The sequence below is a fragment of the Cottoperca gobio genome, chromosome 19, assembly GCF_900634415.1.
Source record: "Cottoperca gobio chromosome 19, fCotGob3.1, whole genome shotgun sequence".
NCBI classification, from domain to species: Eukaryota; Metazoa; Chordata; class Actinopteri; order Perciformes; family Bovichtidae; genus Cottoperca; species Cottoperca gobio.
The window spans coordinates 7,141,847-7,168,042 of NC_041373.1; the positions used below are offsets into that span (position 1 = coordinate 7,141,847).

Consider the following 26,196-nt stretch of genomic DNA (forward strand, 5'->3'; position numbering starts at 1 on the left):
GAGAACCGTAGGCAGAGCTTGCTCCTGCAGACCTACGCGAGGAGGACAATGATCTAAGAGTGCCATAGCCCGATACAGAATATGAGTCTATAGCTTCATTTATGGCTGCGCTGACACCGGAGGTTGCTGCCTGGGTGGTGGCCTGGATCCTCTCTTGAAGGCTGCTACTTCTCTCTGAAAGATGGCGAGAAGAAGGGGAGGAGGGTGTGGAGGAGGAGGATGGATATTTAACCGGAGAGACTGATCCGTTCATCATGGACAATTCTGAGGAAGCAATGGTTGTCTGTCCAGTTGAGGAGAGAGACGAGAGGGACGTCCTCCCTCCTCTCGATGAGAGTGTTGAATCTACAGAAGTTTTCAAAGAGGACAGGCTGGAGATGTTTTTAACAGATGAATCTGTCACAATTGGGGACCCAAGGGTAGTTTTAAAAGGCAGATTAGAATTGTACATGTTGTAAAGTGACTTTGGTGATGCTGGGGCAGTAAGAGAAGCTGATGACCTTTCTGGCACAGAACCATTTGGTATTGAGTGAAGTGGGGAAGTCCTTGATGTGTATGCTGAAGCAAGGGTTTTGATAGATGCTGGATCTGTGGCAGGTTTAGATGGGCTTCCAGAGGACACAAGGCTGGCAGACCCCTGGACAGGGTATTGACCCAGCTGGACAACAGTTTTAATGGGTGAAGGCATAGCCCTGTAAGACCTGATGGGGGATGAGGACACTATGTCACTAACTGATTTAACTGGGGTAGGTGGTGGTGGTGGAGCTCCCAGGGTGACTTTGATTGTTGCAGTGCATGCATGTGACGGGGAGGAGAGGGGCCAGGTAGTTTTCAATGGAGAAGCAGCTGGTGAGCCTGCCGGTGAATCGGTAGAGGTGAAGGAACCCCCCACTCCGACGGGCCTTGTTTGGCCAGGGACGGTAATAGGAGCAGTCGACCATGGTGGGTAAGGTCTGGTTGGAAAGACAGGTTTGTGAGGGTAACCAGCAGGCAGTGTTCTTGCTGTTGTGCTTCGCTGCTCAACTGCCGTTTCTTCAGATGAATTTGTAGAAATAAAGATACAGAAGGAATGAAAAAAACAACAAAAAAAACAAGAATGTGGAATTATAAAGGTAACAGAAAATTATGTTGGGGAAGGAAAAGGAAAATAAAATGTGAAAGAAGAAGAGATCAGAGGAGGAAGAGTTGGTCAGTGACGCAGTCCTGGTATCAAGCAAGGGAAAATATTCATATATTTTATGAAGTTCTGATATTTCAGTACTGATTGAAGATGGAATTGTGAAAAGAAATGGTTGTGTTCCTGTGTGATCAGGATTGGGACATGACTCAAACAGCAACAACATAATGAATAAACTTAACAAAGCACATACAGCAGCAAAGTAAAATCCCAAAGACAATGGCATAGACAATTGACAACAGAAAAATGGTAAGACAAATGCACCAGGATCAACACAAAAACAACTTCTCTCTTTGGATTTTAGATGTTCTAAAATCAGCATATGGATTCTGGCTCTAATTTCAATCTGCTTTTTTAAGTACCTTTTATCTGTTTGATCCAACATTTACATGACAGATTTCCCAAAGACAATTTAGACACTATGATACAACAGACCCAAGGGCTGCAGAAGTTTCAATTTTCCTTTTATTATGTAAAAAACAAAACAAGACAAAATGTGTTTTCCAAGACTTAAGTTTTGGTCCATTTTGTCATGCAAGATTGATAAAAACTGGTGACAAGCACAAAGTGTGAAAAACAGGAAAATAAACACCTGAAAGAAAGCCAAACTCAAGACCTCCTATCATGCATGCTTGTCCCACAAAAAACTGCTACATCATCACAAAGCCAAATGAACTCAGAGGGGACAAATGAAAAATAAATACAATTTTACTTTGACCTCCCTCCCAAATGCCTATAACATTGTGTTGGTAAGCCAAAGAAAATGTTTGATGTTGCTGTATTTGGACTTTTGAAACTCAGCAGTGGAAATCAACCAAACAAACCCAGAAAAACTCACAATGTGGGCAAGCACAGCACAAAAACCACTCATTGACCCATGCAAAAATATGTGCATGTGGACAGTGCATGTTATGTAGGATGAGAAATATGCATTTATTACATTAAGTAAGTCACATCTATCTACAAATCGATCACGCATTTTACAAGTTAATTGAAATTGTTAATAGACTATCTTATCCACGAAAATTGCCATTTTTTAAATTCATCAAAGGGTTTGTTAGTGAAAATTGTCAAAACTCACTCAGTGCAGGCTCGGCCAGATAGCTGTAGCGCTTACGTAAGGCTAGGGATGCAAAGGTATGACGTCGCTCTGGCTTTTCAGTCTGCAACAATAGCAAACAACACAAAAACCTATTAGTTCTAGGTCACCCTACATTGTATGGTGCTGCCAAATGACCAACATTTGGACCTTTTAAATGTCAAATTAAAGCAAACCCTATTGACTGCATTAGTTGGTATTAATAACATTAATAATAATTAACAATTAATTCTCTGCACTTCAATCTTCTATTTTTGTACTGGTAGTACTACTTACAATAAGTGTTTCTACGCCAAACTAGGCAAATTAGCTTAAGTTAGTCATGATAAGGCGACAAACTCTAAATTCTAAGTACTTAAAAGTGCATATAATCAGAATTAGGTAATGTTACTAAAGGTTAAAGCTTAACTTAAGGACAATGTAAGTACACCTAAACTCCAAAGCCACTTGTATCACATACTGTAGAGCGGAAGGGATAAGGATTGGATATAAAACAAATCGTTCTACAGTGTTTCATGCAAAACTGAACAGCTAAAGGTATCTTTGAACAAGGAAAGCTCGTATTGTTCCTTGTAGAAGCGGAAAGAATAATGCTATGATGAAGCAGGGCTGCTATAGATCTAGCGCAGAGGACAGCAAATGGTGGGGAGGGTGTGGTTTACCTCGTCCTCGGCATCTGACTCCATTTCCTGGTTCCCAAGATGCATTGCAGAAACAGGGGGAGTAACATAATGGAAAGCAGGGGGAAAAGAAACATCAGGGTGTGAAAAAGGCGTGATTGACAGAAGCTCAGAAGAGAAGCCACTTTAGCAAACTCAGCAAACAAAAACAAAAAAACACAGACTAAACGAACACCAAAAAAATAATAAGTATAAAGCGCCAACACTCAGCAGCAACAAAAGCAAATGAACTCAAGCCACAAAAAGCCAGCCTAATAATAAAAAAGCCCTTTTGCACAAAAGCCCTCAGCCAAAAGCATGTCATCCAAATAAAAAGGTAGGTAGGAACTAAATGAAACAGCCAATGACAAGAATCCACTGCATAGATTTACATAGAGAGAAGCTTTAAACAGATAAAAGACACAGTGGCGGCAGTTTGGCCAAAGTCTTTTTCTGTCTTTCATCTATCAGTGTTATTGGGGCCAAAAGTACCCTAACCATGAGTATGGTTATGGAGGTGAAAACAGAGAATGGTGAGTTTGCGTTACCTTACCTTTTTCACAGCAGGCAGTGTGATGTTCAGGTTGCACACGGCGGTTTGTGGAAGGCCTTTTATGGTCTTACATTCTTTGAGGAACGTAAGACGACCGCATGGCTCCTGGCTGGGATCTCTCACCTAGAGAGAGAACATTGCTTCTTTATGTACCTTGTTCCTTTATAAAGGTGGTAGTCACTGTGGATGTACTTCAATGTGTACACTTGCAGAATGTAGTACTTGTAACTGTACTGCATATCTCCCCGTACATATTCATACTGTTGTCCATACTGTATATATCTCGCGTGTAGTGTATTTGTATTTATACTACTGTCCACACTTGTGCATAAACCTGCACTTTATATTTTGGTAACTGCTGCACATGTTCATACTGTATGTGTCCATATATACCCCTTAGTGTCTACCACTATATACTGTATATGTACATTACTCTGCACTCTGCTTTTTGCAATTCTGGTTGGACGCTAAACTGCATTTCATATCTCAGTACTTTGCAATGAAAATAATCTAAATCTAGTATGGCTCCAAGATGCCACCTTAAAGCATATAAAATGTCCCTCAAAACTATGTCTTTGACTTTGTTTTTACATATTATCAGAAATGTTATGCTGATTGAACTTTTTTTTAAATAACGACTCTATTTGTACGTAATGTTGTACACATGGTGCCCTTCCAATTAGGTGTTTTTGAGAAGTTCACATGCAGCAAGAATAGTTTTCACCAAATGATGCAAGAGGATTGATTATGGAGAACATGAGGTTAATGGGTCGATCAATTAGGTATTAATCAGTGGCAAAGAGAACTAGGTTATTATACCTTGTGGACTTGGTTTATTGTATTGAAAGCTAAGGGTGGGGAAAGACTAACGCAGCGAAAAAAGCTTGAACAGTATTTTATGAGAAACCAAATTGTCCCTGTTGCTGCTTTTCTCCAGCATTATGTCTTATGCCCTTTTGTACTAGGGTGTGACATTTCTGGTGTAATTTTAGTAACTTTCAACTATTTTTTGTTATGTTGATTTATAGATCTTACATCACCAGCCTGTGGAGGTTGTTGTAGGCAATGGTGATGATAGATTGTATGCAGTACCTTGACACAGAAGGGCAGACGGTTCTCCTTGAAGGCGTAGAAGTTAAGAACTAACTGCTGACCACCTTTAGTCAGAGGAGCCAAGTTTCCATAGCAATCCACATAGATGGGCCTGCCCTCCAGAACCTGAGAGAGCACATAGAGGTCAGAACGACACATCACGTACAACACCATAATGCGTCACTCTCGATACAGACTTTTTTAAAGTCTTCATGGTAAGGTCTGGAAGTAGCCCACAGCTGCTTGTTCCCTTTAACGTCACTCAGCACAAACACTTTACAATTCTTTCAACTTCCTTTCTTTTCTCAGCACTTTTCTTTATATGATCATTTCTAAAAGCCTTACCGTCTTTACTGTTACCATTATAGTAATGTCACTGATTAATGATGTAAGCTTCATGTAATGCTGCAATCAATTTAAGGCACGTGGATAAACCATCCTAATACTTTAAAATACATGTTTTAAATCTAAACAAATTCCCAAGTGACACAGAGGCTGTGTAAATAACCTTAACTGAATAAAGTAAATAACAGACCATAAAGGCATTTGACAAAAGATTGCTTCACATCCAGTGTTTTACCTTGAGTCAATCAAAATCATCTTAAATGACTAATTATAATACATGGACAAGAACTTTGTGCACATACCACATGAGATAATAATAATAATAAACTACTAAAAGTACTGCTGTATTAACATATTAGGCTCCTTAATTTTGGATTATGCTCCAAAATCCCTAAACCTCACTTTCGATAACTAGAAGTGCACTCTGACAGCACAGACCTCCATCAAGGCCAAATGCCCCATCTTGCAATGTTAACAAAAGTGAAAAATAATGAGTGTGTCCGCCCCGTGATTGGGCCCAGCATCACAATGTTCTGGGTTCTTTCTTGGTCGATGCTTCACCTTTATAACACGTTTCATGAAAATCGGGGCACTAGATTATTCGTGATCCTGCTGACAAAAAGACCAAACTGAAAACATAAATTCCTTGGCGGAGGTCATAACCAACCAATAATTATGTACCTCTATGTCTTTGCTCCTGGCCACCTCCTCAAAGTTCTCCTGCTGCTCTAGGGTCTTATCCACCTTGTCGTCTGTCATACAGAAGCACCTCAGTCTGGACTCCACTGGGTCGTTCGTCTTAGCGAACACCACAAACTTGGCCATGTAGGGCACGCAGATGAGCTCCCTGTACAGCTGCATGGCCAAGCCCACCGTCTCTGGGATCTGGTGGCAGTCTGCTAACCAGAACCTGCACAGATGACAAATACAATGAAGAACATTTCAGACACAGAAGTAAGTACAACAGAGCAGAACAGTGTAACACATGCACATGTAGTCAGTGTCTCACCTAGCAGAAACATTAGTGGTGAAGGAGACGCATTCATTGACGAAGGTGAGAGGAGTTGTGCCAGTGATGTCTTCCCACTGTGCTGGGGACGTACCACCTGGAAGAAATATAGGAAGATTTACATAAAACAAAGTAAGCAATAAAGATTATCAATAAGGTGCAAAAAACTAATTTACACAAAGCAAGATATTAAATCAGGTTAACAGTATATATATTTGCGCCAAATAATAAGAAATTGGATAAGATTTGGTGTTTCTTGACACATACAGTAAAAGGCCTGAGATTTGTTGGATGTTATGACATTAAGTTGCTCAGTGTTTCCCCTACCATTGTCTTGGGGGGGCGCTATTTATCTAATTTATGTGCACATTTCAGTGTCTACTGCGTTGCTTAGCGCATTTACATTCTCTCCTACGCTCCCGACACACACACATAGTCAGAGACATAGCGGAGGAAAGAGGAGAGAACCCCCCCCCGTAAAACTACGTCCAATTTTTATACAGTCTGTGGTCTAACCTCAACCTTAATTTAACCATTAACCTTCTTCCAAGTTTACCTTTTAAACCATATCTTAACTATTTAAACATCCCTTTGAAAAGTAAAGTAAACATTTCCTCCTTTTTCGAAAAAATCATTCTGAACTTAAAATTGGAAAAAGCAAAAATCTCAAATTGGTCCTCACAAAGGTAGCTGTACAAGTACTGTAACACACTCTCACACACGCACACACACACACACACACACACACACACACACACACACACACACACACACACCTGTGATGCTGCAGAGAAGGCGGAGACATGGTGTACAGTCTCCTTTGTAGCCGTTGGTGACTCCCTCCCCTGAGAGAGGCGGGACTGGGATTGTCATGGTGATGGGCTTGTGGAACTTTCTTCTTCTGGGCTCCACGGTAACGATGGGGCTGAAGGTTGCTCGGTTACCGAGGATTTTCTTCACAGTCTCATCGGGTGCTGGCTGGGCCTGCGAGACAAGAGACCAGTGATGTCTGTTTAATGTGTGTTTACATGTGTGTACCTGCAAGCTTCTGCCACTGTGGTGTGAGTGAGACAGACTGAAACTATACTAAAATAGTCAGGGTTTTATTTTGAGTAAAATAAGTCTAAAATGAATTTAAGTAAACTAAAACTTGACTAAAAAACTAAACAGGATGAAGTTGCCTGAATATGATAAAATATAACAAGGACATTTGAAGCAGGATTAAGACTAAATTAAAAAAAGTAGCTGACAAAATGAACACTACTCTAAACTCACCTGCAATCCAACTTTGATCTTCTTGGTTAACGCCCCCTCAGGGAAGGAAGCTTGGACCAATGGGACGCTCCGGCTGCACAGAGTCCCACCCTCTGGTCCCATCTGATTGGTCTCCTGCCGGATTCGAGACACGACAGCAAAGTACTGTGGGAAGTCCTTGGTGATGATGCGGCAGATTCTCTTCCTCTCCATCTCCTCAGGACTGTCCAGCTCTACAGGGAAGCAAAATACATAAATAACAATCAATCAATTATAAATCATTTATTTTCCAAACCTACACAAACAGCTCAGTGTGTAGTACTAGAAACCAAGTATCTAAATGATCTTTATTTTACTTTAATTCTTTTTTCTTGTAATTACGTAACTTACCTATCTTTAAAAAACAGACATAATACTGTTATTTTGTTATTTTATGTGCTCTATGAAATAATAAGTATTATAACAAATTATAACTTATTGGTCCTAAACACAAAAGGGAGAATAAATCCTACAATAACATCAGACACCACCTAGTTATTTGCTTAAGTTATTACAAAAACTAATGCTGTCAGAATAATTGAGAAGATGCTGTGATCTCATATAATCTACACATAGGCATGTGTCATTTTAATTTATAAGGTTCATAGAGCTAAAGGCAAGTTAGGTTTAAGATTATTTTCATGACCAACTTTACAGTAACTCTGCATGTGCCTGAATTGTGCATTTGAAACACTTCCTGAACAAACTACATCATGCAAATATGAGTATTGTTGGTTCCGCTATCCTGATCTGCGTGACGTTAAAGCGAAAAGCCTACAGAAGACTATTTTAAAAATAGATGTTACCAATTACTTTTTAATGTCATTTTGAATTGCAATGTCAGAAAAAAAACATTCATAAATAGCTACTTTAAACACTTGGAAAGATCGACTTTTAATACCTATTAAGGCCTTGAATGAATTCAATGCCTTTTATGAATTTTATCCACGGAAAGCCTGATATAGAAAAACTTTCCCGGGTGTAGCTAAAAGACAAAGTTTTGACTAAATAATAAAGAAAAAAAGTCAAATCGGTGCTTCACCTTCATCCATCCCACTGAGGAGCTGATTGAGGTCGTCAGTCTTGTAGTCGTACATATGCTCCTTCCAGCTTTCTCCGTTCTCGCTGCGCAGCAGGATCAGCTCTCTCTCTTGGCCCCGCATCGAGCCAAAATGTGGGATCTCCACTATCACAGGCCTGGTAAGGGAGATGTCATGAAAGTATGATTGAATTAATCATAGTTCATTCATTTAAGACGAAAATGGCAGGTGATGGGTATACCAAGAAAAAAAGAGTTTTAAATTAAGGTCAGACATGATGGAGGACATATCATACAGCTTCTCTTTAACCACAGGCTGGGATTAACACTTACAAAGGTGGATTTCATTCAGTGTGTTCATTCTACAAACAAAGTGGAATATGAACAAGGAACATTGAAGGACATTGTTGTCAGAAACACACGGTACAGGTATGAATGAGCTTCATAATGATAGCTGTGGCCGTGCTGCAGTCCGATGGGTCACTCGCAGTGCGTGTCGTCGACTTCACATGAAATGGAATGAGGAGTGAGGGGAGAAAGCTGCACAGCCCTTATTCAAACAAGGCATGATGGCAACACAAGAGAGGATGATGAACATACTCTACTCTGAGGACCATTTTCCCTCAGAGTACACAGTACAAAAGGACAAACAGTGGAACTATATTCATTGAATTCAATCCTCTAAAATAAAAGTCACAAAAAATGTTTTCTTAAAAGTGCTATTCTCTCAATCAGCTTCTTACTATGAGTGATAAGGTCCTACATGAGCACACTATTCACTATTCACTAGCAAAGGTGAAGTAGACACGCCATAGTAGTGGCACCTCACTTGTGTATAGTCTAAGGAAGAAGTACTCAGATATTTTACTAAAGCAAAAGTAGTAATACCAGTGAACAAATTCATTCAATATTATTTATATATTTAATTACTTATTTTATTTATTATTATCTTTCATGTTAAAAAGAAAAGAAGGCGAGAAAATGTCTGAATGATGTTTACCTGTCTATCCAAATACAAAGACAATAACACAAAATAAATACTATTTAGAAGTAAAAGTACAAATGTATTAACATCAAAATACACTAAAGGTATTAAAAGTAAAAATACTCATTATGCAGAAAGGCCAAATTCATATACTGTATGTTATATTATTGGATATTAATTAGTGATGCGTTTTCATAATTCTAATGTTGCAGCTGATAAAGGTGGAGCTCATTTTAATCACTTAAAATAAACTTTATCTGATGGGTAGTTTGTGAATTTTATCCTAATCTATAATATTTAAGATTAAATATTATATAACCTAAATCTGGACATTAACCAGTAACTAAATATATCAAATAAATGAAGAGGAGCAGTTGTAGAAAGTAGTAGAAAATGTAGAAAAAGTTCCTCAAAATTGTTGTTAAGTACAGAATTGAGTTACTCTTCACCACTGCCTGTGTGTAACACTGCAATGTATAGAAAGGATATTACTCTTTGAGCGCTTTTGCCAAGCAGTTGAGGCCGAGCAGTTGTTTATTTAAATATAATATTTTAGTTATTTTACTATAATACTGTATATATAGTTATTTCACAAGAGAGATTTTATTTAATTATGTTCAGTTTTGTGGGCGGGGCTCCTCCTGGGAGAAGGTTCACCTGTTTCTATGCACCAATCAGAATCAGAATCTGACGACAGTCGTGCCGTTTGCTTATGTTGTCAACAGAATGACAAACAATCTTGTAAGTTGAGCTGTAGCCCTGAAATATCACAGCATGTATCAGAACAAACTCTTTCTACCAATGTCTCTGTAAATAAATTACACAAAAAATCTCAAAAGGTGAAGTAAAGTAACAGCGGTCATGGGAAGCAGGATGATGCTCGGCTTGAAGAGGAAGAGGCTCATGCCCAACAAGCGCAGTCCAGTCCAAACAGCCAATCAAAACCTTTTCTTTCAATGACATCAGAAATAGCTTCTGAAATAAAATAAAATGGTCTCTAAATGAAAGTGGCTGAAAAGTAACCTTAATAAAGTTATATTGTGTAGTTTTAGGAAGAATTTATAAATCTCAAATGTAAAATCTACATGCTATGTCTCTCCCTGGGATGTTATTGAGGCAAAAAAAAACAAATCATCCACCTAACTTTAAACACATGTAAGTAGTAACTCGTAAACTCCCTTCAAAAAGGTTCACTATGTCATTGATTTCTTCCCAAAACTACATGGCAACCATATAGTAGTAATGCTGTATCCTAACAAAGCAATAGAGATGGGTAAAATAATCATATCCATATCAGCATGAATCAGCCTCGGTCGTGTTGTTTCCTCGGAGCGAGGTGGGAGGTACACAAAGGAGAGGAGCAGGTGGGGGGGGGATGCTATGTTTGGTTCCTACCCAACAAATCTAGTTCCTCTGGGTCCCAGCTGTAGCACTGGACTAACCAGGCTCTCGCCTTCATTAAGGGCTGGCAGCTTTCTGGGAAGATGTAGTTTACTGCGTCCGCAAGATAATGAAACACACACGCACACCCACACAACACACACTTGCAAAGTCAGTAAGAGCACATTCTGCTGAGTCTGTGTTTCTGTTGTCTCGTACTCATCAGTGACAACAGCAATGGCAGCTCCTCATTCACAATATCAGTTTCTGGTTGGTATACACACGGTGTATTGGTTACATCTAATGTTTAATGATAATAAGCAGTGGTTGAAGAAGTATTCAGATCTTAAAGTAATAAGTATTAATCTCAAAGATTTTCCTTTAAATAAATGTCAGTTAAGTCACTATCTATCGCCAATGAGGTAACACAATGGTGACTGAGCCTCTGGCCCACGGATGAAAGTATTGCAACATTTATATATTTGCAGTATTACGAGCAGGGTGTCTGTGGCGACATTACCTGAAAAGAATGCCATAATAAGTTACTTCTAATGCAAACCGAACATTTCCCACCTCTGCAGCTTCACATGAAAAGCATTTAACTGGCCTAACACGAGTTGGCTTTTATCATGAAGTAGTCACGGGAAATGCAATGCGTCTGTCAGTGAGCTTGATGCCGACTGCTGTCGTCCATCAAAAATGTGTCTGCAAAACAACAAAACGGTCACTAGAGTCCGGAGCAGCCGCAGTGAGCTGTTAGATGACGAGCTGCAGGCGGCAGAATGCACACCTCCAACTTCTCAGCCAGGTAACGACCTTCGCAGACTCAGATCATGATCTTATTTCTGTATGTAGCACTTACATTGGTTTGGCTTATTTGAAGCTATTGTTCTGCCCTTAAAAGAAGCTATTGTTCTTGCTGTTCGGAGTTGTATCCTTATGGTTGTTTGCACTTATTGTAAGCGTCTGCTAAATGTAATGTAATGCTGCACACGGCATTAATCAGATCACAGTTGCTCACAGAATGATTGCCTTACTTCTTTATTAACAATAGTTTGTTTTTCTGCCCTCAATAACCTATGTAGTATTAAAACCACATGTGCTGACACCACTGGTGAATAGGGTGATGCAAAATCAACCTGGACTGAAATCTTAAGGATTACCAAACATGCTGACTTTTCTGTATTTTGTATTAAATATAAATGAAAGGTAATGAAAGCCTTTCCATTCAGTTGAGCCAAATTGATCATTTCCGTTGGTTTCAACACACTTCCTGACATAGTTTCAATATATATAAAACTTCAACATGTGCACATATTAACTTTTTTCTCCCCAATCTACACTTTTCCACAGTTTACTTCCGTATGTGATGTTGCCTTTACTTTCCCAAAGTTGGACTGAATGCTTGAGGGTGAGCACACTGCAACAATTACACTTAAACTGCTAATTAAACAGCATGTCTTCCACCTAAACATGCACATACACTCATTTACACTTTCAAATATAAACGCAGATGGTTGGAGATGGAGATGGCAAGAAGCGGAAGGAAGGAGGTGTCAAGTCACCGAACAAAAGAGCAGAAAAATAAGCAATTAAGCAACAGCAACAATATTGGTGAGGCTTAAAAAAACAAACATGAAGTCTTACCCGAGGAACTGAGCTCCTGCCGGACCGACCTCTACCAGTCGGCTGGCCAGGCCTTCTCCCTCCACCATCGGAGGAGGCGATGCCAGTTTGTGTCTCTTGACCAGGCGACAGGTGATCCTGGTGGGCGCTGTGCACTTCCTTGGCGGGATGATTATGCGCATGCCGTTGTGACGACTTCCTCTCATGGAGCCGCCCCTGGCGTCGACCATGAAGCTGACCAGGAACCTGACAGAGAGCGAAAAAGAGGAGGAAGAGACAAAGAGCGATAGGCAGACAATGAAGCAGACAAGTGAGAGAGAGAACAATGAAAGAAAGAGAAGCATGATGGGAGAAAAGGAGATAACCAGAGAGGAAAGGATATAGAAAAGGATGAAATAAGGAGTAAAAAAATACACATCAATTAAACATCAGTATCGATGGAAAGAGAAGAGCTTTAGTTGAGGTGAAGTCCCTTCTCATGCTGTGATCTCCAAAACACACACAAAGTAAGTGTGAGCAATAGAGACAAAGAAAGAACAGTAATGTAAAGAGTTTTCTGTGTTGGCGATGGCCGTGCTTTAAAGCAGTGGTTACCGATAGAAAACACCAACTTTGTCAAGTAGATGTCACAATGTTGCTACATCCATTTACAGAACGTGAATATTCTTTTGTGTGGATGAATAAGCCGAGATGCCAACAAAGGATCCTCCAGTGTAAACTGTTTCTTACCCACATTAGAAGGTAGTGTAGTCCTGTGTGTAACTCATTTTAAGTCAAAGAAGGAAATCACACACACACACACACACAGATCCACACCATGCAATTTGGTGAACAAGATATCATGTTAGTTTATATGTAGGTTTTGAATAAATGGTGTGAATATAAATGTCATTTTGAATCCTTTGAAAAGTAGGATTACGTCTCAAGCGAATGAAAAAAAAAAGATTCTTCACAGACTATAAAATACATGAGCTAACACACATGTTATCTGTGTTTGCAACATGTTCATCTCGAACAGGAATTCAACTGATTTGACTGATGTTTGCTCAGCTTCTTTGTCCATAACTTAAGATCCAGCCGTTCAGGAGATGACTTATCCTCTTCTCCAAAACAAACGGACATGGTCAGTAAAACCAGTGAATAAAAGCAGTTTCACGTCAAAAATCAATGTTTCTCCGGAGCGGTTCTGCGCATATAAGCGGGAGGGGCTTGGAGCTAACCGCTAACTTAAGCTCAGCTTGTTTCTCTGACGATGCAGACGTTCAGGAGGTTTTTACCGGGAGCTGAATTATCCACGGAGGTCTCCCTTATTTTATCATTATTATAGATTTCTCTAGGTTTGAAAATAGTTAGAAACATTTGGGATATTGTAAGTACACAACTCAACACAATATATAACCTAGGTCTAGTTGTTTTTAGACATTTTTATGCGGACATGTTACATATTATACGTTTAAGAGAAATATTGCCTCCAAACAAAAGGAATAAACACAAAGTCAAATAAATCCTAATCTGTCACAACACAGTTCATGTGTGAGGAGAGCAAACACAGATGTTATGAGTGAACAGAGAGGGCAGGGTGTGATGTCACCAGGGAGTAACAAGGTAGTGGTGGTGATAAAAGAGGGCAACCAATCACAGTCAATCACCTGCTGTCGTACTGCGGGAGCGGAGAGGAAAAACTGCAGGATGGACGACAAAGCAACGCAGGAGTGACAAGTCAACAACAGAGCTTTGTCATTGGAAACACCACTGAGAAGACGATTACCAAGGAGTCCTTTAAAGGAATAGCTCGACATTATGGGAGATCCGCTTATTTATTTTCTGGCGGAGAGTTAGATGAGGAGTTGACACCACTCTCCAGCCTCTCCAATAAATATAAAGCTATATCCAGGAGCCGGTTAGCTTAGCCTAGCACCAAGACTGGAATAGTTGTTTTTATATAACAGCTTTGTGTGCTCACAAACATACTATTGATACTATGTATGATGTAAAGTTCAGTATGTACTGTGTTCCAACTGCATAGTATGTGGATTGTGTGTACGGCAGTAATGCCCGGTGGTATACTAGATAAGCAAGAATTTCTGAGTATGAGACGCGAGTTTACTTGACACACTCAACAGCCCCAAAATGCATTGCAGCTCTTCAGACTGTCCATTGACGGTTTAATTAATTCACAGATATAATAATTCCAATGAGGGACCTTAAGGTTCAGAAGAAAAACGTGGGAGCTCACATATATAATGTACCGTAGAAAACTTATTTAACACTAAAATATTTAAGAACTTTTATTTGCCTAATAATATTGGAATATATTCAATTACGCGGCAGCTCAGGGAAGACATATTGAGTTCACTTCAGTCTGAACAGCCTGCCGGTAATGGCATACTTAATCATTCATTTAGTGCAGTACATACTGACCGAGTATGTAAAATGCAGTACATTAGTATGCAAGTTTGAACACAGCCAATGTTTTAATTAGTGTGCTTTACAGGTGCTGATGGACAGTTTTTAGAAAGGCTAGCTGTTTCCTCCCGTTTCAAGTCTTTGTGCTAAGCTAAGCTAACCATCTCCTTGCTGTAGCTTCATCTTTTCATAATCCTATTCATTTCTGCCTGAAAGTGAATCAGCATATTTCCAACAATGTCAAACTTTTGCTTTAAATTACAGCTCCTTCATTTCCGCATTTAGGTGAGTCACAGCTGGATCTGCTGCTGCGAGGCCAAGGATTTACCTGACCTGTAGCATCAGGTGAGCACACAGATTGTGTGATTTAGTTAAACACATAGAAAAACTAGAGCCAAGTCTCATCAGTTTCTGAGTTTATATGTTTTTACAGACTCGGTATCATGTTATTATACAGTAATTACGGAAATGAGGGAAGTGTTTTGCTAACAGATTAGCTTTACGATCAAGAACAGACAATCATAGAGGGAGAGAAGAAACCCCGGCAGGTAGGAGTCGTTTTCTCAAGGGGAAAGAAAATGAGAAAGGAAGACAGACAAAGAATACATAACAGGTAGGTGGAAACAAAGACAAGCACTTGTCTTGTATCCTCCTGTATCCACTCATCCTTTCAAAGCGCGCTTACCCGGAGTGTATTGGTGAGGCTACTAGGTTGACATTATCCAGAACATCTGTAGTCCAACTGTATCTCCTCAGAGAGTCGTTGTCACAGTCCTTAGCCATCGCCAGATGCTGCGGAGGAGACAAGATCATTGCAATGCATAAGTGTGTGTGTGTAAATGCATGAGAGCGATCTTGCACGTGCTTCAGAGGAAGTATAGAAATTATATTGTGTGAGAAATTAGAAAGCGTACAGCTTCTGTCATTAAGCCATGCAGTTACATAACCAAGACAAATGGAAAGAAATGAAGAAAATGCAGCATGTTGATGAAACTCATAACATCAGTGAAGTAAAATACAATCTGACAATAAGAAGTTAACATTTCCTGACTTCCTTAACTTTTCATTCCACCAGCAGTGAGCTATAAAATAACAAGATGACAAGGCACTTCCTTTCTATCTTATTTCAAGTTAGGATTTATGGCTGAGTCATAAAATTATTTCTATACCTGGGAGACAGCAGCTGCTGTCATTATGAAAATAGCAAATCTGGATATATAAAAATTTGAGGAAGGACACCAGCATTCATCATACAGTCGGTCCAAAATAATTGACTTCTAACTAATACAATCATTATTTTACAGCTGGCAGACAGAAACTAACATCAGATGTAGACAGTGAACAGATGCAATCACTGTATAACCATATTGACTTGACAACAGGTCTGATATTCAAGAGATTAAGAGATAAAAATGTAATATTTCTATTCAGGCTCTGGTATGTCAATAAGTCTGCTGACATATAGTAGAATTTAGTGTTTTATTCTCGAAAAATAGCCACCATATGACAAAATTGAAATGACCATTTATAACTGTTTTAAATAGGCTTTATGTGAAACTGTTAAAGTTAGGATTCATAACTAACTTTAGTGATGTTGTGAGAACAAAACAACTGAAATACTGACACTGTATGAGGAAGGAACATGATTAAAGTGTCTCTAATTATTCATCACCAACATATAGATAAAGTCCACTTTATAAGAATGAAGAGAAAATGATAAATATACACATGCTCTGATGATGGCATAACTTAACAGAAAAGTAACATTATACCACATATAACAAATGATAAGAAAGTGTGAATGGCATATTCTCTCATGCACTTGAACATCTACCTTATTGTGTTTCTCTACAATGAAAGACCTTTCCTTACAGAGCATCTGGAGCGGCGTGAGAGGAGACGAGCTGTTATTTAGCAGCTGTTAAAATTCACACATCATAAACTCATGTTACTCTGAAGCAGATTACGGCATTGTGTGTCTCACTGTAGCAGCAATGTTAATTACAAATTTGCAGGGAAAAAATAGCATGCACATTAGACGCGTCCAGACTTCAAAGTTCTCTCTCATTGCTTTCACATTTGAACATTTTTCAATATATTAATTTCTAAGAGGCTTTCGTGGTCGAGCTTAAAGAGGGATGCCACTGATTTTACATGTGAGGCTTAGTTTACTCATAGTCTAAATTGGAGTTATAAGTTGGGCGTGTGGAGCTTCAAAGACATGGACAACAAAGACTCTATTGAGTTGCACAATGGCAGTGTAGGATTCAGTATTTTTGGAACTAGTTTTGGAGTTTTTGGACCCGTTTATGGGCCTATAAAAAAGGATATAAAAAGCATTGAGGAGATTTACATATTTAATTAAATGAAAAAATATTTATATTCCAAAATAAGAAACTAAGAAAAGTATTGATTCGGTATCAGGCGTATCATTTTGGCAATGATATCTACCAACAGGTAGCACAGTTGATCTTGTCTTGTGCTTCTAATTCTTAAGATTTTTTGTCCTCATATTCACAAACTTTCAAGGATTTCAAGCACCTGTGGGAGCCATGACTACCACTACCTAAACAAGAGGCTTCAGCCAAACCTTCATTTTTGAATCATGAACTGATACCGATGAGAACAAATACATTTCTACTATGATGCTAGCAATTAAATACAACTCTGATTCACAAGGACGTAAAAGTCTGCTGATGTCCGGCCTAGTGGTGAGTCATAGAGGATAACTTCTCCAGGAAGTTTCACCTGAATTCCCACTTTAATTTAAGATCCAATTTGCTGAAAGTGAGCGGGCCGTCACAGTAATCCCTGTGAGATAGCAGCACTAACAACTAATCTCATGTCCTCTTTCAGTAAAATGTGACGGGATTGCCGTCTTCAAGTTAACGCCAACTCAGGTGTAAGAGGATTGGTGAATAGACTGGCTTTTGGCACAGCTCCAAAATAGCTTGGGATATTTGGAGACAGAACTCTTGTGGAGTTAATGACCTCTGGATTACTGACAGAGAAGAGAAAGAAGAGGAGACCGAAGCTAGCAGTGAGGAAGAAAGAAAAAGACACCGAGTACGTACCAGCTCCTTGTTGGGTGCCAGCATCTCCTCTATCATCATGCTGTCCCGCGTGAACGAGCTCCGGTTCAGCGTGTTGGACCTATCAGAACTGAAGGAACGCAGGCTTGGTGTGGTTGCCGTAGTAGTCACGGATTACCAAGACAACAGTCACAATGATGGAGAGGGGGAGGTGAGGAGGAGTTGGGAGGGAGGGGGGGGTGGTGGTGTAAGGAGGGTATGAAAGTGAACAGAAAAAACAAACATAAACACATTAAATGCATGCAGCTTCCAGGAACCTGACTGTATGCCACTAGTGACAACAACAACCACAAGGAAAGAAAGAACGCTCTTCAGGAGAGAATTTAAAGTGTTTTCAAAACAAAATCCAGAGCTGGAAAGAAGTGATCGGTGTGCAAGTGATACTAATGTGTCTAAGGAGACAAAAAACATCATATAAACTCTTTAGAAATCCAGATGCAAATACAGTGGTCAGTGCTTGCTGATTTTCCAAATAATACCTCTTGGATGGTCAATGTCCAGTGCAAAAAACAAGTTTTGTGGGGTTTGTCGCAGCGACTGAGCTACTCACACCATGCCAGCACACACTTTGAATGTCGTAAAAGCCTGAGGGAAGCAGAGTAGCTTATGAAAGTTAAGCAGATTACTATATGATGGATGATGGACACAGTATGAGGACAGGAAGCTGGTATTGATCGTCAAGATGAACAATCTGCAGGTAATTAGCTGTTAATTTTGTCTCATACTCATACATATTAAACTGTAGATTGTTTAAATGTTTACATTTCTGTCCAAATACAGTTGTCATGGAGGGTGCGCTGTGATGTTGTTTGTTTCAGAGAGACTCTAATGAGTCAAATAAAGAGCATTCCTGAGCAATGACATGTGATGAATGTTTGCCTGCAACGTCTCAACCGCAATTACAACAGCCCTATTTGCTTTACATACGTAAACCGACGTGAACCAATTAGCCGGTGCTCAGAGGAGCTGCTCTATTATCTCAAGATTGCGAGAGTATTTGGCCATCTTGAGATAATAAAGTAATTTCCTGGTGATAACAGGGTTATTATCTTGAGAAAACAAAAGATTTTCGACATAACGAGGTAATAAACCAGTTATCTCGTTACCTTGAAATCACTAAAAACATTTTCCTCATTTAAAATGACAATCACGAAGATCTTCGTATTCGCTCTCTATGCCGATCAGCGGTAATCGCAGGTGTGTCGCCACAAACACCTTCGAGATCATCACTTTAAGACTATAACTGAAACTTCACAGAGGAATGTATCTCAGTGATCCGGCCTATATTTGTTACTTTGCAATACCCAATAACAAATGCAGATTTAATTATTATGGAAGATTCGAGATTGCCTAAATTAAGTTTTGTCATGTTGATAAGCTCCACCCATGGCCCAATCTCTGAGCTGTGATTGGATAATTATTTCATTTTATGAAAGAAAATGAAAAGAAAAAGCTCTCTTGCACTTCTTCATGAACTAATGAGCTCTTTGTGTTTAGTGTTGGCAGGTCCGTGCTACTCTCTTCACTTTCTTTTCTGTATTGTTTTTTTTTTTTAACATGGCATTGATGTTCATTCAATTTATACAGTTATGTAAATCTTCCATAAATTATCCTGAGAAAGCAGGATAAAAAATAACGCTCTTGTCTTGGAAAAGATGCAGTACATATGATATTTAAAAGTTGTAACCTTAAACTTGTTGAACACATCTACTACATTACAAATAGAAGTTGATGTACAGCCGTTATATGCAAAACAATTAAAAAAAACATAACCTGTGGTTGGCAAAACATACCATTCTATCCTGCTGTTTGATGAACTTATTGTTGCTTCTTTTAAAAAATTAGTTATTATTATTTTCGTCATTAAAGCAGTTTTAATGTGCGTTTTGATGTACATCTCTATATGAAATGTACATATCTTAAGAATAACTGTGCTTGACAACAGTGAGATTATTCTGCACTGTTCATTACGTGACACTAAACTGATGTAGGCAACAGCTATTGCCTACAGATGCATCAGTTCAGGTCCCTGGAAGCTTGATGAGGGTAAACTCCACACAGAAACCAAAATGATGCAAGCTCCACCTTTGTGGCTAACCCACAAAGACCCAGGCTTTAATGATACAGTAACCAAAGTCAAACACATTAGCAAACACAACGGGCTAATCTCTCACAGGCAGGGAACACAGCAAAACTGTTTTCAACTGAAAGTAAGACGTACAAGTGAACCACAGGACATAACACAGTGCCTGATGTCAACATCCAAAAGTGTTAAAAACGTAAAAAACAAACAAAACCCTGGTCAAGACCCTTAAGTTAGTAGTCAAACATACACAGTAAAGATGTATTACATTGGACCAAATGAAATGTGGGAGGGGGTTAGGTAGTTGGGGGGACCTCTTCATGCCTTCAGCCTTACCTGACTTTGGGACTAACATTAAGAACGGACATAAGGAGAGAATAAAAGATCATGAACAAACAGAAGATTGGGTAGAGAGATGCAGAGAGCAGAAAAGCCAGGTTGGTTGAATGAGGCTAAATGCTGTCTCACTGACTGACTGTCTCACTGACTGACTGTCTCACCGCTCGCTGTCTGACTTTGATCACATGAACAATTCATAACTAATTCACTTATAAACTCATAATTTTCGGACTAATATCAGAGCGTTATCATGATGTGTACAAATGTCATTTTGTAAAATGTCATTTTTGGCGAAAAACGTGAAATACAGTTTTATACAGATGTTTTCACAGCAATATAAAATAGATATTAGAGAGAATTATGACCTGTTTAATTTCATAAAAACAACTGTTAGCAAAACGTAAATGAGGTTACCATGGTGTTTTTTTAAAACCGTGGTTTCGAATTGGGTATCGAGAATGTCATTCTGTTTGAATTACGAACATAAGAACGTGTCATCATGCGTTGAAGTCTATCGGACTACCCTGCACGCTGAAAACTGAAGCTAGAGGGGTACCCAGTGCGATACAAATGTGACACCAATGGGTCCGGACCATGCTTCCAAATTTGACGAGTTGGGAGTGAGAATGTGTTGCACATGTAGGCGTATATTATTTTAAAAAATATAATATGAAGTTGTGAAGAGGGAGGAGTTAATTGAGGCGTCCAGCGTTCCAGATGTAAAAATCTTCTTCAAATGTCTACATAGATAGAAGGATTTGTTCTGATGACTCAACCAAGAATTTCAAGACATTAAAGCCTTGGAAGTTCCCAAAATGTCACATACAAAAACACTTCCAAGGCTTTAATGGGCATGACATTCTTGGTTGAATCATCAGAACAAATGATGAGTAAATGCATTAGAAAACATCTGGTTACTCACAAGAGAAGCTACTAGTGTGTGTATGCAGAAATGTAAATCTGCATTAAGTGATTTGTTTTGGCCACAAGCTGGACGTCACTTGTTTGGTGCTGAGCAGATACAGTGAATTTCTCAGATCTATTTTTTTACTGAAAACAGCTGCTTGTTGTGGTTGGAAATGATGAAAGCGCTGAGACTGAACCAAAACCGTGAAGTGATGGGCCTTCTTTAAAATCTCAAGAAAATTCAATTCAAGTTTAAAGCTTCGTCTCCGTAACAATGTCAGCTGAGGCTCATGGGTAATGTAGTATTTAGAGCACTCTGCTACACCAACAAGATTTCTTGGGAATCTGATGGCCATAAAAACAACTATAGTATCAGTACATTTTCCAGGAGACTCCTGTGTGTCTATATTGAGAAAGATATTAGTAAAATAAAACTTTAAAATTTGCAGTGGGACGAAACTACCTCTGGACCAAGCAGCTCCTCCTCCGACGTCACAACTCTATATTTAGTATGCATGTTTTGCTTTTTGTGATGTTCAAAAGTATAATGTATTAACAATGTTGAAAAGTTTCATAATAATGACTGAAAAAAACAAATAACATACACACACTACAATTTTCTTTCAGCTAACTAATAGTGACTTTGTAGATAATTCACTTCCTAAATCGACGGAACAGGAAGATATTTGAATCCATTCCTACAGAAAATGTGTTAAACTAATTCACACACACACACACACACACACACACACACACACACACACACACGCTCAAACAGTGTGTGCTCAGGGCCATGAAATCGAACATGTTTCTAATTTCCTGTGGCTCAGTGTCCGCGTGTGTCACTGCTCAGATATTCAATAACCCCTCCCTCTTCAGCGGGTTGCACAAGTGTCAATATGTTTGTGTGAGCAAAGAAAGTTCAACAGCCACAGAAAGCGAACTATGACCTCCCACTGGTGACAGGAAAATCTGTGTCGGGGGTCAGTATAATGTAAAGCTTCACTGCTATCTCACACATAGCAGTGGAGCTTTACATTATTCTGACCCCCGACACACAGAACAATCTGGACAAAAAAGAAGAACTGCTTTTATACATTTTTGTGACAATATTACTTATAAACTGGAAATAAGCTTTGAAAAACACTCTTCAGCACGTTTAAACTTCAGTGTATCATCAAAGTCATTGTAATACTTTGTTGAACTGTAATTCTCATAAACAAAAAGAGACCATGGTGGAAATGTGTGCCACATCCCTACGATAAATACAATAACAATTACTATTAGCCCTGTCACTTACTGTCTAAGATCGCACTTTGTTTCTGTGGTAAAAGGTATCCTGTCTTTTGCTCTGTTTTGAACTGTACAATAAGTAATTTTCTTTATACTGTTTAAATGAGGAATCCTACAACCACCTCAGACTATAGCAGAATACAGCACACTGAAAGTCATCTTTGTTAAATATGTGATTGTAGAAGCTTGCTCTTGCAGGGACATTTCGCAGGGCGTTTGCTACTGTAGCTAGCGAGGTAACCACTGGCAATAAGTTCACACTGTTTATTCAAAAGACTTATTTGTACCATCAACTCCTTGTTTTCTAACTGTCTCATACTCTTTTGTGGAGCAGTTTATACTCCAACAGAGGTTAAAGGTGTAACACAGCTAACAAGCTACAATAGCTTTCTACATTGTGGACTCTTCAGCTCTCTGTTCCCTACAAGTGTCAACATGTTTTGCTTCAGAGAGATGAAGGAACGAGTCCTGAAGTCGTTATAACGTGAAAGTTTCATAAACGTTTCTTTGCCACAGAGTTTATTTTCTGCTATAATCGAAAATCCAATGGAAAAATCCCACTGGCTGTCTGTCCAAAGAACCAGGGTGATGCTAACGTCCGGGTCGGCCTACAAAAATACTTCATCCTGCAGCATCTTGTTCAAAGGTGTGTCAAAGTTCACCGACTTTTTGCCACTTTAAATGTTGGTGTGACCTGGCTGTTTCATTTCACATCACAGAGATTGATATCAAAATGTCGCATTTCCCTTAACAAACATAGAAATAGTCACGACTGGAGGGTAGTGTCTTAGTGCGTCTTACCTCTGTGACCGCGCACCGACGCTAAAGCCCATGTAGCCCTCCTGAGGGAGCGAGTCATCCCCCAGCTCCCGCAGGTCCTGGGGGGCCAGATATTTGTCCGTGTCCCCCGTCATTGCATCGTCACCTGTAGGTGGAAAACACACAGGGAATTGTCTTTCCATCTCTTCTTCTGTTTCTCTCTTGTGTGCAAACAAAACTTTGCCAGTTCTAAACTCTGGAGAGAAAGTAAGTGTACAGAGAGAGAATGAACGCAATAAACTGCTTCATCTGAGATCCTCAACATTTAGCGCTGGCAGACTTGCTTTACTAGCTAAAGTGGGAAATGTTATGAAGGCAAATGTAACATATTGGCTGCTCTCTGTGTTTCTTGTATTTGTATTCCATGCAGACGATAACAGAGTAGCTCTTTTAGACAGACAGATCAATGCAGCCTCTGCCCAGAGGCTGTTTTCCAGTTCAGCTGTAGTCCAACAAACACACACAAAACAAAAGTCTCTGCTGTCACTAAAGGCTTTTTGTCCCTGTCCCAAAAATGTTAACAGTAAAGCTTGCAAACAACTAATAGTGCTGCTGTCAGTAACTTTAATGTCAGGTTAGCTTAGTGAGTTTACTAGGGCTGCAACTAACGACAATTTTCAGTATCGATTAATTAATGTCTGAAAGTAGTGTAAAAATATCCCTCCCAGGTCAGGGTGATTAAAATGTTAAAATGTATTGTTAGTCCAAAACCCAAAAATATTCAGTTTAATATGATATCAATAAGAGAAAAGCAGGAAATCTCCATGTTTGAGGCTGAAAACAGAATATTAAAATAAAAAAATACTTTGACTATCAAAAATGTAGCCAATTATTTTTCTGTCAATCGACTAATTGAACAATAACAGCAGTTTAACATCTTTATATCTAAATACAGTGACTGACCACAGATTTATGCCAAGTTCCCAATAAATGCTACAACTTTCCACACAGCACAACTCCATGTCATCACAGCAAAGAAATCACTCAAGCCATAACAAAGTGTTTGAAACATACGTTACAGCAGGAAAACAGTAAGCAGCATGTTATTCCACTCAGAGTTACTGTAGACCCTAACCTACTGATGAACCGCTGACCGCAGAGTTGAAAGAGAGAAAGCAGGAGAGGAGGAGTTAAAAAGTGGGAGAGGGGAGCAAGTGCATGCAGGCGGAGAAACGAAAAAGAGAAAGAAAAGGAAGGAATTCCAGCAACCACAATGCACCGGAGACCCCCGCCTCACCCTCCTGTCCCCTCATCCTCTGCTGCAACAGCACCCCTCCCCCCTCCCTAACAATTTCTCCCTCACTTTACAGAAACTATCTGGCAACATTCCAGCCCATTATCATCTCAGCCCCCCGAGCGAGCCACAACTCACCTCCTGCTTTAAAGCACTTCATTCAGCCTGAAGTCCACTTTGCAGGATTGTGCACCCTGAACAAACTTTTTTCTTCCGACTTCCTTCAACTCTTGGTCGCTCTCGCTCTCACGCTCTCTCTCTCTCTCTCTCTCTCTCTCTCTCTCTCTCTCTCTCTCTCTCACGCTCTCTCTCTCCTGCACACACACACCGTCTGTCTCTCTCTCTCTCTCTCACTCACAGCCCAGCACTCACACAAACAGATCGGCTTTCTCCCGCCTACCCACCCTGCTCTAGGATTATCCAGTGTGTGTGCATGTGTGTGCATACATGTGTGTGTGTGTGTGTGTGTGTGTGTGTGTGTGTGTGTGTGTGTGTGTGTGTGTGTGTGTGTGGGACAGACACCTAGAGCTCACTGCAGGACAGAAATAGTAAGCGGGTGTGTGACTCAGACTTAGTTGTCTAACATCTAAACTCTACCTGCAGCGTCTATAGGACGTAAAGTGCACTATACATCCTCACTGCTCTCCTTAACTCTTTAACATTTGACAAATGAGTAGGTTGCCTTTTTATTAACAGTCTTGCTTCTATTTGTTTTTTAATAGCAAGCGTTATATTTGGAATATGATATGTCAAAGACAGGCATGAAGGTCCAAGGATGAAAACGTACGACCCATTTTGAATCTTCGCCTAAGAGCAACCCTGGAAACACATGATTAAGCACGAGATCAATTATTGGAACAAGCTGAAAAGTTGCTATTAAATGTAAATCAACATGTGGTAAATATGTTATTGATTTATAAATAGCTAAGCTATCTCATGATTCAGACTTTGACCACGTATAAATTAACTTTACAACTCTGGGGAAAAACAATTTGAAAAGCCCACAACAGTTTATAAAAGACTGCAGAGGGTTTGTGGGCCGCCCTGATTTAGATCATGGACTGTGTGTGTTATTGGAGATGTTAATCATTGCTGGTACTCAGCTGGTATGTGAGCTTTAGAGAGAGAGAGAGAGAGAGAGAGAGAGAGAGAGTGTGTGTGTGTGTGTGTGTGTGTGTGTGTGTGTGTGTGTGTGTGTGTGTGTGTGTGTGTGTGCCTAGAGTTACACTTCATATATATTTTTAGATCAGAAATCAAAGATGGCCACTCTACTAAAGCAAAACAACAAAGACAAAAACTTGCACACAAATTCAGCAAACGTGCAAATAAATATACATTTTAAATGTAGTTTAGCTGCAACACTTCACTCTGGTTATTGGAGTTAGTTACAGCGTTTTCTTTGGACTTACAGGAATAGCTGATGCAGATATTTCCAACATCCATCTCTGTTCAAATAAAGCAGAAATACACATTCAACCATGTATATAAAAAATAAATAAAATAGAAATCTTTTGGAATATCTTCAATCTTTTTAAAATCACGCATGCAGGAATATTACTGACTGAGACATAAGGCTGCATATAAAACGCTTATCCCATGATGTTAAAGAGCCTGTGTGTATTTCATCCCTCTGTTCTCAACTCATCCCATTGCTCACTGTCTTCTTTCTACTCTTCAACTGAAAGTTTGGTTCACTAGATCAACACACTAAATATTCAGGCAAATATCCATAATTCATAGGACAGATCTGCACAGGCCAGTCTATAT

General features: G+C 39.4%; 1 protein-coding gene across 4 annotated transcripts in view; it reads right to left on the minus strand.

Annotated features, from left to right (window-relative positions):
• The window catches only part of LOC115024459 (ankyrin-3-like), a 110,627-nt gene that overhangs the window by 26,536 nt on the left and 57,895 nt on the right, over nt 1-26,196 (minus strand). For 2 of the 4 annotated variants that reach the window (XM_029456021.1, XM_029456020.1), the window contains 12 exons: nt 23,178-23,301; nt 17,738-17,840; nt 15,349-15,455; nt 12,279-12,503; nt 8,270-8,424; nt 7,210-7,421; nt 6,711-6,918; nt 5,935-6,031; nt 5,607-5,835; nt 4,581-4,706; nt 3,489-3,611; nt 2,259-2,340 (listed from right to left, as the gene is read on the minus strand). In XM_029456021.1, coding sequence (XP_029311881.1) covers nt 2,259-2,340; nt 3,489-3,611; nt 4,581-4,706; nt 5,607-5,835; nt 5,935-6,031; nt 6,711-6,918; nt 7,210-7,421; nt 8,270-8,424; nt 12,279-12,503; nt 15,349-15,455; nt 17,738-17,840; nt 23,178-23,301 — 1,791 coding nt within the window. Of the gene's footprint in view, nt 1-2,258; nt 2,341-2,938; nt 2,966-3,488; nt 3,612-4,580; nt 4,707-5,606; nt 5,836-5,934; nt 6,032-6,710; nt 6,919-7,209; nt 7,422-8,269; nt 8,425-12,278; nt 12,504-13,906; nt 13,940-15,348; nt 15,456-16,497; nt 16,543-17,737; nt 17,841-20,174; nt 20,187-23,177; nt 23,302-25,838; nt 25,875-26,196 lie in introns of all 4 variants that reach the window. The other 2 variants (XM_029456018.1, XM_029456019.1) reach the window with 2 other exon arrangements.